Genomic DNA, 13262 nt, shown 5'->3' with positions numbered 1-13262 from the left:
AAAACTGACTTTGGCGCTCAAAGGGTTAAAGTACCGCGCCCAAAAGGGCACGCCGAAAAATATTAATCATCCAGATATATCTGATATATATGTCTGATATATGAAAGTCATGCGGCAGAAGGGCATGCTGGAAAATATAAAATATGTCTGATATTTTAAATAATGGGCCCATAGGGAATGCCAAAAAATTTTAAATATATATATATATATATATATATATATATATATATATATATATATATATATATATATATGTCCTCTGATATATTAAAGTTTCACACCCAAAGGGGGTGCTGAAAACGTGTCTGATTATCATTAAAGTTATACGCCCCAAGGGTGCGCAGAAAAATGCCACTGAATGATGAAATTTGTGGCTGGCACAATGGATTTGAGGCAAGTATCAGCCCATGTCGAAATTCAAAAGCATGCTGACTCCCTCCTCCTCCCCCCCTCCCCATTAGGCATTTCAAAAACATGGTGACCCCCCTATGACCAAAGTCAAAAACAGGACACCCCCTCCACCCCCTGAATTACTGACCAGTCCCTAATTTACTACTCAGCTATTCTTCAGATTCAGATTGCCTATGCTTCAGATTCACTTCACTGATTATTTTATACTCTTTGATTTTAACATAGAATTTCTTACGGACTGCACCAACCTGACAGCTACAAATAAGTGTACCTCTTCAATTTATATTATCATCATTAAGAACAAAGAACTTTGTATGTACACATTAAACCCACAAAGTCACAGGTCCAGTAGGCATAATTTGTGATGATTTTTCCTATTATTATCATAAAAAATAATTATGAATATTAATAAATTATTAATATGAATGTTACAGAATATTAAAACTTTTTTACACACAATGTCGTCTACTTTGTGTAAATGCCATCTGGAAACTCCATTGTTTTGTTAATTATGATTATGAATAAATTATGATTATGATTAATAAAGTCATATTTTACACATTGTAATGTGCTTATGTGAACAACCCTCTGGAAACCCTCATACAGTTTCACAATCTATGCCAAAATATACAAGTGACACCATTGCCAAGTTCAGTCTACGGCGAGAGTTACCATTGCCCAGGTTCAGTCTACGGCGAGAGTTACTACACAGTGTATATAATAAGCTCATCAAATTCCAACACTAGCGCCCTCCCAGCCACACTATAAATACACATTCAAACATTCTCCCAATTGCCATTCAACATCTGAGCCATTCAAATAGGTAAGAAACAACTCCTGTATTTTCACCATACTGTCACTTAGTATTTTCTCCGACATGTAACTTTTGTACGTTAAATATCACTGTGACTTACTCCGTGTTGAAACTTTTGATCTGTAGCACCTGAGGAAGTCCTACTTTTAGGACGAAACGTTGTGCTGTTATAATAAACTATTTGAACCAGAAGATGGTACGTGTGTAATATCCTACAAACGAATATATATATATATATATATATATATATATATATATATATATATATATATATATATATACTATATAAAATTCCACTTGTGTGTAACACCCTGTGCTTGAGATGTCTGTGCATAAAGCTAAGAGGTTAGAAGATTGCTTATTTAGAGAATAATGACTACTAATAGAGGAATTCTTTTCAAAATATCACACATCCAGCCCTATATACATTCTCAACAGATCTATGTACTTTTTTGACAATACATACCTGAAGTTACAGACTGTCAGATGTTGCCACAAAGTCAGTAATGTTTTCAACTGATAGGGTAATTTAGGAACAAAGAACCCTACCTGGTAATTAGCCAAATACAGCTGTATCTCATTGTCAAATGTTTTCAAAGCTGCAAAGATAGAAATTATCTGCTTCAGTGCTGCTTATCCATTTAACAGTTCAAAACCATGAAAATTTTAACAATTGTTCATCCCCACTGTGCCCTCTAGGTTAAATACCAATCACTCAAGAATGTTCTTTGATGCCAGAAAATATTAAAACTACAGTTCTTAAAACGATGATGCACAGCAATTTCTTGAACTTGTAAATGAACTGAAAGAGTTGTGAATTGGAACATACACAATACATTATGTGTGTTTACGTATCAGTGACCAAACATGAAACACATGCTGACTCAGTGCTGGCACATTTATCACTATAGAATATCGGTTAAACATCCATGCATTGGCTCCTGGCTTTGCAATTACTTAAAAGGATGAATGCTATACACATCTTTCAGTGACTGCTGTACAGATCATCCAACCTCAGATCAAAGTAGGTATACATTGGTAACGGTTAGGAAACACAATAAGTTACACATTTGAGTTTTGATAACTACATCTAATCTCAAACACCAAGCTGTAGATGTGAATACAGCACAATGTTATGAGAAGGCCAGTAAATGAGTAGATGAGAACACAGCACAAAACAAGTACTTTTTTACACTTGATAACAAAAATCAGGTTCTACTAATGAAAATAATTAACAACACAGACAATGTCTTTTAAATCTTCTGTCGGCTTTATTTCAGTCACGTAATGGAAATAATATGACAGGAAAAAAGAGCACAAGTTTAAAACTCAATTGAAAGAACTGTGAACTGATTTCCAATTATAGCGCTCACTATTGACGTATGTAGGCAATACTATGCATCAATTCAACCCCAGATCACAAGAACCAGGATAGATATTGTGTCTGTACAGCTTAGACTACAAATCATATTTGTATCTTACCGAGTAGCAACTACTTTTAAAGGACAATATTGCTTTCTTCATTCATACAATTTACTGTTGTTTTGATGTGACTTTTCTTTGTGGGCAAAGTCATAGATATGTAATATCACCTAATTTCAGAATGACATCTTTTTCATTCATTTTGACAATCAAAATGGTTCAACACCAAGATATGAACTAGAATTTAGTATGGCTGAGAACAAATGAAATCACTGTATATTGCCAGTTCCACACTTCAACTTTTCATTACATCAAATGCCACAGAAATTAGCATCCACTGATATCATTCAATCTTTGCTGATATGATTTTGATCACATTTTGTGTGAAGTCATTATCAAACTACACGGCAATGTGTATCTCACTGAAATAACAGGATCTGAACACCTTCCACTCAGCAAAAATCAGGTTCATAATGCATGTTGAACTGTGTGAATGTTCACAGTTTTAACATGCCAGAATAAATCAGTTGGTTGACAGTTGACATTGTGTGATTACAAAATGACAAACCACAAGAAAGTCTGGTGATACTTCATGACTGTACTGTGACAGATTCCATATTTAGCAATTGTAAAGTCTCTGCTATGACTGCTGATGTGTCAATCTTGGTGTTAATTCCAACTATAAATGCCTTCTGTAGCAAGATGTTAGCACTCTCTGTAATGAAAACATAAACTTTGATAAGAGTCAGATGGCAATATGATATTCCAGTTCTGCAGTTCTGCTGTGAAAACTTTACAACAGGAAAAGTGTGCTTTAAATCATTGCAAATCTTTGAAATCTTTGGAGAGAAAGCCATATGGACTTGTCATAAGGATTGGAATAAGCTGCGTACATGAAGTGTACAATGTTGAAGGCTCTCTTTGTCATACACAACTTAGAAAGATTTGATGTGTATGACACTACAGTGTAACAGTGATGTAAAACTGTGGCACAAGTAACCTGTGGCAAGTACATTCATTTCTGTGTTATTTTTTGATTCTCTCTTGAGTTGGTTCTACAAATGTGCCTAATTTGTAGGATTTCCTAGAATGAAAACATTTAACTACAAAGAGAGTATACAGATCCCTTCTAAATCAAGATGAACAACACAGACAGAATGCATTTGGATAGTGGTTCATTGAGCATTACAATATCTTCCATGTGTGTATGCATGATTTCATGTACCAATATTTGCCGCAGTGAAAGTGTTCAAAGTGTCTATACATACCACTTATATAAGGTATAAGGGTGACCCACTGATTACTAATGGTTATTTAAGGGGCACCAAATCCAAATTGTTAAGAGGCAAAGAACAGTCAAGGTAATTGGGTTTCCTAACACTCCTTTCATTGTCTTACCTTGGCATAACAGAGTGAACTCTGGAAGATGTTGAAGAGCTATATTTACAATGCTATGGTCTGCATTATCAAGGCAGTCAATTATAGCTGGTAACAGTTCCTTTGAAGCACTGTCAATGCAAATAAACAGTATCATTAGAATTGTCAAATCAATATGCCTTACCTGACAAAGTGATGATGTCATCATTCAATGCTACAACAGGAACAACTTGATGACATCATTCAATGCTACAACAGGAACAACTTGATGATGTCATCATTCAATGCTACAACAGGAACAACTTGATGACAATCCTTCAGTTTTATTTTTTTGTTTTATGTTTATACATTCTTTGGGAAGCCATAACTACGGAATAGTCTGATTGCAAAACCTGCATTATCCATGAATCGAGACTATGTAGCTGCTTCAAAAAACAAGCATTCAATAATGGCAACTACTAATAATATCAGCAAATACAAACAATCACAAACTCTCCATTCAGGGGAAATTTAAGCCATCATTTGTGGAAGTCAACATGTGTTGTCAGTTTGATGAGATTTCATACCTTGGTTTCTGTCGAATGTGTTTCATCATCAGAGAATAAGCTCTAGCACTGCACTGACTTACACTGCTACTCATCAACTCCATCAAATCAGTCTGTCATCAAAACAGAAAACTAGAAATTACACATCTCACATTGAAATGCTAATCTTGAAAGAATAATGTTTTGTAATTGAGGTCAACATTGGCTCTACATAGTAACAAGCTACTGAGGAAAAATTGCGATGTTCAGGAGTGGATGAAGAATTAGTCAGTTCAACAAAATGGAAAAATTGACGGAATAGAATAAAGATTTCACGAGAAGTACTGAGATGCTTACAAACCAAATATATAAAATTATCATTTACTCACCAATAGAATTGAAGTCTGAAACTGGTGTTAATTTTGTTATCATGACAATGATGCATAAAGTATTCAGAGTTTTGTGACTTTGTGTGCTGAAGCCAAGACAGCATCAACCACACTAGATGTATTCACAAGATGATTAATATATTATGTTATTCTGTGCATAAAAATACAAGATACACACTTACAATGAAATACTGCAAAATATCAACTTTTCGTTTTGAAATCTCATCCAGTTCTTGAAGTCCTTCCAGTAAATCTGTTGACAGAAAATTGGAAAAGTTAACTTTTGAAGATAAACTAATATTTGGTTCCTGTGATATGTATAAATGACAATGCTTTGCCTTTATATCTGTTTGCAGGTTAAAAGTACATAGCTTACATGTAGAGCAACCACTGCTATTAATTCCATTTAGTAATTTATTTCAAAATAGAAGGGTATAAATACTGGCACTTTGTCCACTTGTGCAGTTTTATTATTCAATGGTTGAATCTACACCAGTACAGTTACCTTCAATACTTTGTCTTTTATCTAACTTCATTTTGAGAGGAGTTATATCAGACTTTGACCAGAGAGTACTGCTCCCTGATGGTACCATGCTACTACTTAATCCACCAATACTGGATGACCCCCTTGTGACCTGGGTTGTGTGTCCTTCTGTGGCAGAGATATTGGTCTGCGTTTCCTTGGCACTTCTGCTTGGCAGTGCGATGCTAGCAATCAATGCCTTCAGTATTGACATATCAGGGTAGTAGTTACACAGGTCACTGTAAACAGAACATAAAAATGGCTCTGATGAATGAGCTGAGAAAGAGTGGTATCTTTCAATCTTACATCTTCAACAGTTTATACTGCATGTGTGACATGCTTTTTCATTAACATAGTAAACTTTTAAGATACGGAATTCTAAGTACTTAGAGACTAATAGCATAGAATATAAATAGATGGGTACTCACTGTAGGACAGTGGCATGTTTTTCTAGCAATGTTGATGCTTTACTCTGATCAAAGCTACTGTAACTGTGTAAGAATTCTATCAATTTATTGATGACAACTGCTACGGTTTTCTGTCCACCATATTCCTGGAACAAATAATGAAATATGTAATGTTAGTAGAGTTTTAGTAAATGCTGACATCCAAGGGAGATTTCTATCAATCATACAAAACTACTAAACCCACATCATAACATTACAACATTACACTTTGCAGGCTTTCTTTTCTAACATCAATGAAGATTGCAATCAAAATGACAGTTAATTTGATTTCTGTATGTCAATGATAGGCATACACTTTGCAGATGCTTCCCTGCTGAACATGACAACAACAAATTGCATTAATTATCAAACAAAACTTTTAAAGCTGAAACTGTACTATTTCTGATGACTAAATTCATTGATTTTATTTGGAGTAAAAGAATTTGAAACTGCCCAGTGATCTGTGTCTCTTAGAAAGATTGAACACAATTGATCATTTTTTAAGAAACATGATGTTATCATGAGAGTACATGTAGTGAGTTTATCATGAAAAGTTGTAAAACATGAATAGATAATCCATTTTAGATGGGTGCACTTCATCCTTGAAACAGGTATTATAATATTCAAATGTCTGATCGAATTGATGTAATACACTGCATTTTACCGGGTAGGTCATGAATATTATCCAACAAGGTCATGCATAAATTAACATGAGTTAGAATTTATCAGCCTCTCCTTATAGTTCTCATTTCTATACAAAATTATTGGGACAGCACATTAGATGTAGATAGTATTGCTACGGAGGAAAACTGAAGTCCAGACTTGATGTCATTTTGATGACAGAATTGACTTTTGTATTGTTACAAAATAAACCTACAGCACAGTGAACCACTCTGCAATACATCATGCTTGACCAAAAGACTGTTAGTACTATAAATTACTGATTGCATAATCACAAACTGACACCATTAACAGCAACAAAAAAAAACACAAAGGAATCATCAGCTAAAAAGTGAAGTTGAGAAGACTTCTAAATTCTGAAGTTTATGATGACTGTGTTCGTTACCCTAATGAGATGGAAATAAGATTCCAATGTTGAATGTAGAATTTCTTGATCTTGTTGGAATACAAAGGGTTGTAACAACTCTAACAATCCAAGGACATGTGAAAAGAAGAGAAGATGATGTCGAGATCGGAATTCAGAAAATGTTAGATGAACACGTCCTTTCAAGGCAGCAGAAATCATGGATAATTGTCTGAAATACAAAAAACAAATCAATATAGTCAGAATTGTCAATGGCAGCTGGGATTCAACTAATTATATTGTAGGTGACATTGAACTATGCATCTGACCATAGACGCTTAGGATCTGTGATCTGACCAATCGAATGTCTTTCATTTATTAGGAATAATTTTACATACAGAAAAATATAATTTACTTACAAATACACTATGTCTGCAACTATATAATTCTTCAATAAAAATGTGACATATGAAAGTTTCATGAAAGATTCATGATCAACATACAAAAATATGAAGATGTTATGAGGCCCTATTGGCCTAAATTGGCTTAGCTTTCAAACTTGCTCCTTATGCAAATCTGGTACCATATTTATTGAAGGTAATCCCAAAATGTCACAATTGCATAAAATTTTTGCATGAATAGTAACTGTTAATAACCCATGTAGACTGATATCATCTATAACTGTTACTGTACCAAATGTAGACTGATATCATCTATAACTGTTACTGTACCAAATGTAGACTGATATCATCTATAACTTACTGTACCAATGTAGATTGATATCATCTATAACTGTTACTGTACCAATGTAGACTGATATCATCTATAACTGTTACTGTACCAATGTAGATTGTTATCATCTATAACTGTTACTGTACCAAATGTAGACTGATATCATCTATAACTGTTACTGTACCAATGTAGACTGATATCATCTATAACTGTTACTGTACCAATGTAGACTGATATCATCTATAACTGTTACTGTACCAAATGTAGACTGATATCATCTATAACTGTTACTGTACCAATGTAGATTGATATCATCTATAACTGTTACTGTACCAAGTGTAGACTGATATCATCTAAAACTGTTACTGTACCAAATGTAGACTGATATCATCTATAACTGTTACTGTACCAATGTAGACTGATATCATCTATAACTTTACTGTACCAATGTAGACTGATATCATCTATAACTGTTACTGTACCAATGTAGACTGATATCATCTATAACTGTTACTGTACCAATGTAGATTGATATCATCTATAACTGTTACTGTACCAAATGTAGACTGATATCATCTATAACTGTAACTGTACCAATGTAGATTGATATCATCTATAACTGTTACTGTACCAAATGTTGACTGATATCATCTATAACTATTACTGTACCAATATAGATTGATATCATCTATAACTGTTACTGTACCAAGTGTAGACTGATATCATCTATAACTGTTACTGTACCAAATGTAGACTGATATCATCTATAACTGTTACTGTACCAATGTAGACTGATATCATCTATAACTGTTACTGTACCAATGTAGACTGATATCATCTATAACTGTTACTGTACCAAATGTAGACTGATATCATCTATAACTGTTACTGTACCAATGTAGACTGATATCATCTATAACTGTTACTGTACCAAGTGTAGACTGATATCATCTATAACTTTACTGTACCAATGTAGACTGATATCATCTATAACTGTTACTGTACCAACTGTAGACTGATATCAAACATGCAATTTGATCCCTACTTACCTGAGTAGCAATGTTGGATGAGAGGTTGCTATTTTCCGCAATGCAATATTTGCATCATTCATTTTGTTTTCACAATTGCGACCAGACTTTGTTGCAGCCAGTGTTAACAGTAAACTGTGTGTCAACACATCAAACTGGAACAGAAAAGAGGAAACTGTTAGAGCAGCTCTGCCATTCACAAGATACAAATATGAAGTGTTACGAAATTTACATTAAAAGTATAAAATTACTTTATCATTTACGTGCAAAATGGCATATCGTGAGATTGCCATCACAAACTGTGTTGCTTCGTTCTCATTTTTCATGATAAATAAAAGCTCTTCAAAGATACCATCTAAGATACTGACGATGACACATCATCATTTAACAATATTGTGTTTCTTGATTGGACGAGAGAAATCCTGACAGCTACAGCTTTTAAACATTTATTAAATTATATCATGAAAGTTTTTATCTTGTACCACTGTTGCCACCACCTACTGGTATCATGGCGCTAATATCATTTTGTTTCCATAGCAACCTACCTGAGTAACACTTTGGCTGACAAAACATGCATTTTTGATGAGAATTTCACTGTTGGAAACACTTTGGATTAAATCTGGCTGTTGCAGGTAGAGTTCAGAAAGCAGCAGTAATGCAGTGTTGCAGCTAGAACAGAAATAAACCGGGTATGGTAATATTGTCATTTGATTTTACTCAATTAAATCTTGATCTTGGACATATCATAAAAAATTCTTGTAATAAAAAGTACTATGAAAGATAATTAAAATTGTGGAAATGTTGATGACTCTGTGAGAGATACAGTCAAGAATCGGTGTAAACACATTCCAAAACAATGAGCAGGTGTTCAACAGAAAATTCTCTTCTGAAATTTTACAGTATCATAACCGGATGTGATACAAAAGGAACAGTATTTTAATTTCCTGTGGCATGAAACTGTAAACAATGAGAGTGAAATATTAACAGCTGGAGTGTTCAATGCTTAAGCTTATGCAAAAAAAATATAGCAGTAAATTATACAGAAACTTTATCATCGTTGTCATCTCTGTCAGGCAATTGTTTTTCAAAGGAAGCAGTTCCCATGGAAGTTGAGATCAACTTTTCTGAAATACATCCATCATATTTCCAGGGTTCCTTATATTTCTGAGTATTTCTTCATTGTATTCAACAAAAGCCAACACAGGCTAGTAGTTGTGCTTGGCTAAAACTTAAACAGTGCCCAGAAGACAGACAAAATAACTAATTAAAATTATTTTCACACTGCAATATCAGTAATGCCTTTGAAATGAGTATTCTTCACAAAATATACCAGTAATTGTCACAGAGTGGTTAATGGATCAGTAGATAGCTTTGAGATGATTTACAGCGAACATCAAAATGAACCGCAGACCAAGTTTGATAAGCCCCTATCAATTTCCCTCGCAATCTTCCAATATCCCTTGGAAAACACCGATGTACTTTGCTCAGTAAACATACAAGTGCACCTGCTGTGCCATCTCCATTCAATCTCCCTATGCAAGTTCTGCATGGATCAAACCATTTTGCGCCAGTTTACAGCTACATGTATGGCTGTTTGATATCAGTTTATTCAATGAAGCTCATGGCACACTTGTTATATATTACAAAACAATGGGACACTGGAGTTCCCGAGACAGTATCATTAGGAAAATCACACGTTTTCCCAGTACTTTCTCGATCCTTTGACCCTGCCCACCCCCATCACCTAAATAGTATAGTCCATTACACAGTTGCGTCGGCCATTGTTTATTGTCATTAACCGACCACGATGTTTGTTTTCATCATCTGAACATGGAGTTTCTTAGTTTGAAGCAATTATCCTTTCATCTGTGAAGAGTTTTTACTGGTGACTATTACAATTTTCACTGCTATGCTGTTGTTTTCACAAGATGCAGACTGCTTTTCCGTGCAGTCAATCATAGACAGTTTCTCTACTCTCTACAGTCCATGGAGTCAATGCATGCCATGCCAGTTCACACGTGCACTATGCTGTTGATCGGCACATGACATCCTCATGTCAAGTTTTGGGATTTTTTTGATGCTGAAATTTCACCAAAATGCCATTTCTGTATCCAGAGATTGTGTAATCAGTTTGATGTAAAACAGCGATATAAAACACTTTGTCAGTTAATCTCGGAAATTTCGGCTGAGTTTTGCTGTCTTTTATCTATGGTTGTCGATCAGTATGTGCACTGCATAGACCCTGATGTAATCAAGGTATGCCAGTTCATAAAATCGTGAGAATATTTTTTTCTCTGTTGACGTCGATTTGTCTTACAATGGATTTTTAGGCAAGAAAAAGCATCATAGAAAAATGGTTGACAGGCGTTTCCCAAACCAGTATCGCCGCAGAAATGTATCGCATGCTCAGCACTGTAAACGATGTCATAATGAAATACCAGCCTGAGAGAACAGGGCATTTCCACGAGTAAAAGTTCACCGGCCGGCCGAGAGTCAAATCAGGGCCTCACTCAGTACAGCGACATTGTCTTTCACTAGATATACTAACTGGCTGTATCTCAGTCGTTCCGTGTGAATGTTTCTAATTTTACCGTGGAACTCAACTTGTACTTGAGACATTGCCATTGCCTATCCATGTGCTCTTACACTGACATTTGTTTACTTTGCAAGCTCATGGAATTTACTATTCGAGTTTGGTTACAGTATGTCATGTGACATGACTGCTTACAGGAAATACTTCACGATAACAGGATCGACGCACGTAACAATGCAAAACAAGTTCTGTGAAAAATCGAGTTTGAAATTATTGTTACAATTACAGGTCTTAAAATCGCATGCTTTATTTCATTTCTTGTCAACCACTTTGGGCTTCAAAATGGTTTCTTCCGGAAAGGGAGCCAGAAATAGAAGGGAGATCGAATGGCGATAACACAGCAGGCGTCTGTATGTTTATTGCCCTGTTTATCGGCAACACTAACCAAAGTACCTCGGTGTTTTCTAAGGGATATTGGAAGATTGCGAGGGAAATTGATAGGGGCTTATCAAACTTGGTCTGCGGTTCATTTTGACGTTCGCTGTAATGTTGTTGCACTGTTCAAAATATGTTGATAATCCACATTAATCAGCACTGACAGCACCATTATGATTTCCATAGATTTCCCACAGTCCCGCCATAGAGGGACTGTCATCAGCACTAACAGCACCACTATGATTTCCATAGATTTCCATACATTTCCCCACAGTCCCGCCATAGAGGGACTGTGATTTCTCTCAGTGACTTTCACACATTGACTTCAAACACCATATTGACTTTACAAATACTGACTTAAAAAACACCAAAATTCTGTATTGAGAATCAGACACCGATCACAAGATTACAATCATACTACACATTTCTCAGCCACATCTTTCTCTAATAATACTATCTACAAAGGCTGACACAGTTTCCCTTGAAATATATCTTTTGCAGCCTTACCCATTGATGTTGATTTTACTGAAAAGGTGATTAACAACCGTCCTTTTGACTGCTTTGTTGCTTTGGCAATAATTCATCAAAAGTGGCAGTCTAGCTTCAATAAGGATTGTTGTCTTCTCATGGCAGCAAGTCTCAAGTTCATCAAGGATAAAATCTGTCAGACAACAGACTTGTTTGGCCGATAAATGGAAAATCACTTCTTCTGTATGTTTCTGAAATGGAATTTAACGATAGAATTTTTAATTACGCAGCTAATACTTAAAGTCTTTCTGATTTATGTGAATTTATTTAATATTTATGTCTCTTAATGCATAGTAGTAACCAAACGTCTTTAATGTGAGATACCTACACATGCATACATTTTTGGAGAGACTTTTTTCTATGGTGAAGGCGGTGGGAATAGAAATATTAGATTACCACAACTAAGGTTGGGTCTATCAGATAGGTACAGGGTAGGTTTTCGTAAAATCATAAAATATGGTGAAAAGAAAGTTTACATATCAGATAGTGAAAAATTTTATGAGAGTAGGCTGTTGATATAAAACACAGATTACTCTCTTTCAGATTTTGAGGAGAGTCTACATTGCTTAATCTCTGATACATAGAAATGGTGAATTACCTTTGGTGTCTTGGTGTCTCTGCCTTGCCATAATTTTGGTATGTGAATACAAGCCCAGAGGAAATCCAGTGCTGCTGTTGAGTCAATCCTTGAAAACAAAGACAGTATGGGTTTACTTTCAGCTGATACTAAAGCTACACTTTGAGAAATATGGCCTGTAAGCAGGGATAATACTCACTAAGATATAATGTGTGGATGCTTATAAGGTAACAAATTTCAGCTGAAAACATTTCTATAAGATCTTGTTTTTCAACTGTGTTTGTGCTACATTTATCAGATAAGACTTCAAATGTTGATTTATTTAAAATATTCATATGTTGATTAATGTTTTTCAATGTAAAAAATTTAATGTTTCTTGCTGAACAGACAGTTAAAATTTCAGAAATTTTTGTCACAATGGAAGACATCTGTCAATCATTATATGATAATAATGATAACATTGAAGTAAGTGGCACTCCTCTTGATGGTGAAACTTTTC

General features: G+C 34.9%; 1 protein-coding gene across 3 annotated transcripts in view; it reads right to left on the bottom strand.

The window, feature by feature from the left end:
* Nucleotides 1-2474: 2474 nt before the first annotated feature.
* Nucleotides 2475-13262, bottom strand: part of LOC139152139 (integrator complex subunit 1-like) — a 65712-nt gene continuing 54924 nt past the window's right edge. For all 3 annotated transcript variants that reach the window (XM_070725234.1, XM_070725236.1, XM_070725235.1), the window contains 11 exons: nucleotides 12785-12872; nucleotides 12166-12377; nucleotides 9236-9359; nucleotides 8712-8845; nucleotides 6973-7162; nucleotides 5889-6013; nucleotides 5443-5699; nucleotides 5120-5190; nucleotides 4591-4682; nucleotides 4046-4155; nucleotides 2475-3362 (listed from right to left, as the gene is read on the bottom strand). In XM_070725234.1, coding sequence (XP_070581335.1) covers nucleotides 3238-3362; nucleotides 4046-4155; nucleotides 4591-4682; nucleotides 5120-5190; nucleotides 5443-5699; nucleotides 5889-6013; nucleotides 6973-7162; nucleotides 8712-8845; nucleotides 9236-9359; nucleotides 12166-12377; nucleotides 12785-12872 — 1528 coding nt within the window. In that variant the 3' untranslated portion in view covers nucleotides 2475-3237. The remainder of the gene's footprint in view (nucleotides 3363-4045; nucleotides 4156-4590; nucleotides 4683-5119; nucleotides 5191-5442; nucleotides 5700-5888; nucleotides 6014-6972; nucleotides 7163-8711; nucleotides 8846-9235; nucleotides 9360-12165; nucleotides 12378-12784; nucleotides 12873-13262) is intronic.

This window comes from Ptychodera flava, chromosome 15, assembly GCF_041260155.1.
Source record: "Ptychodera flava strain L36383 chromosome 15, AS_Pfla_20210202, whole genome shotgun sequence".
Taxonomy (NCBI): domain Eukaryota; kingdom Metazoa; phylum Hemichordata; class Enteropneusta; family Ptychoderidae; genus Ptychodera; species Ptychodera flava.
Note: the sequence above shows the minus strand (reverse complement) of the source record. Positions and strands in the feature narration are given on the sequence as shown.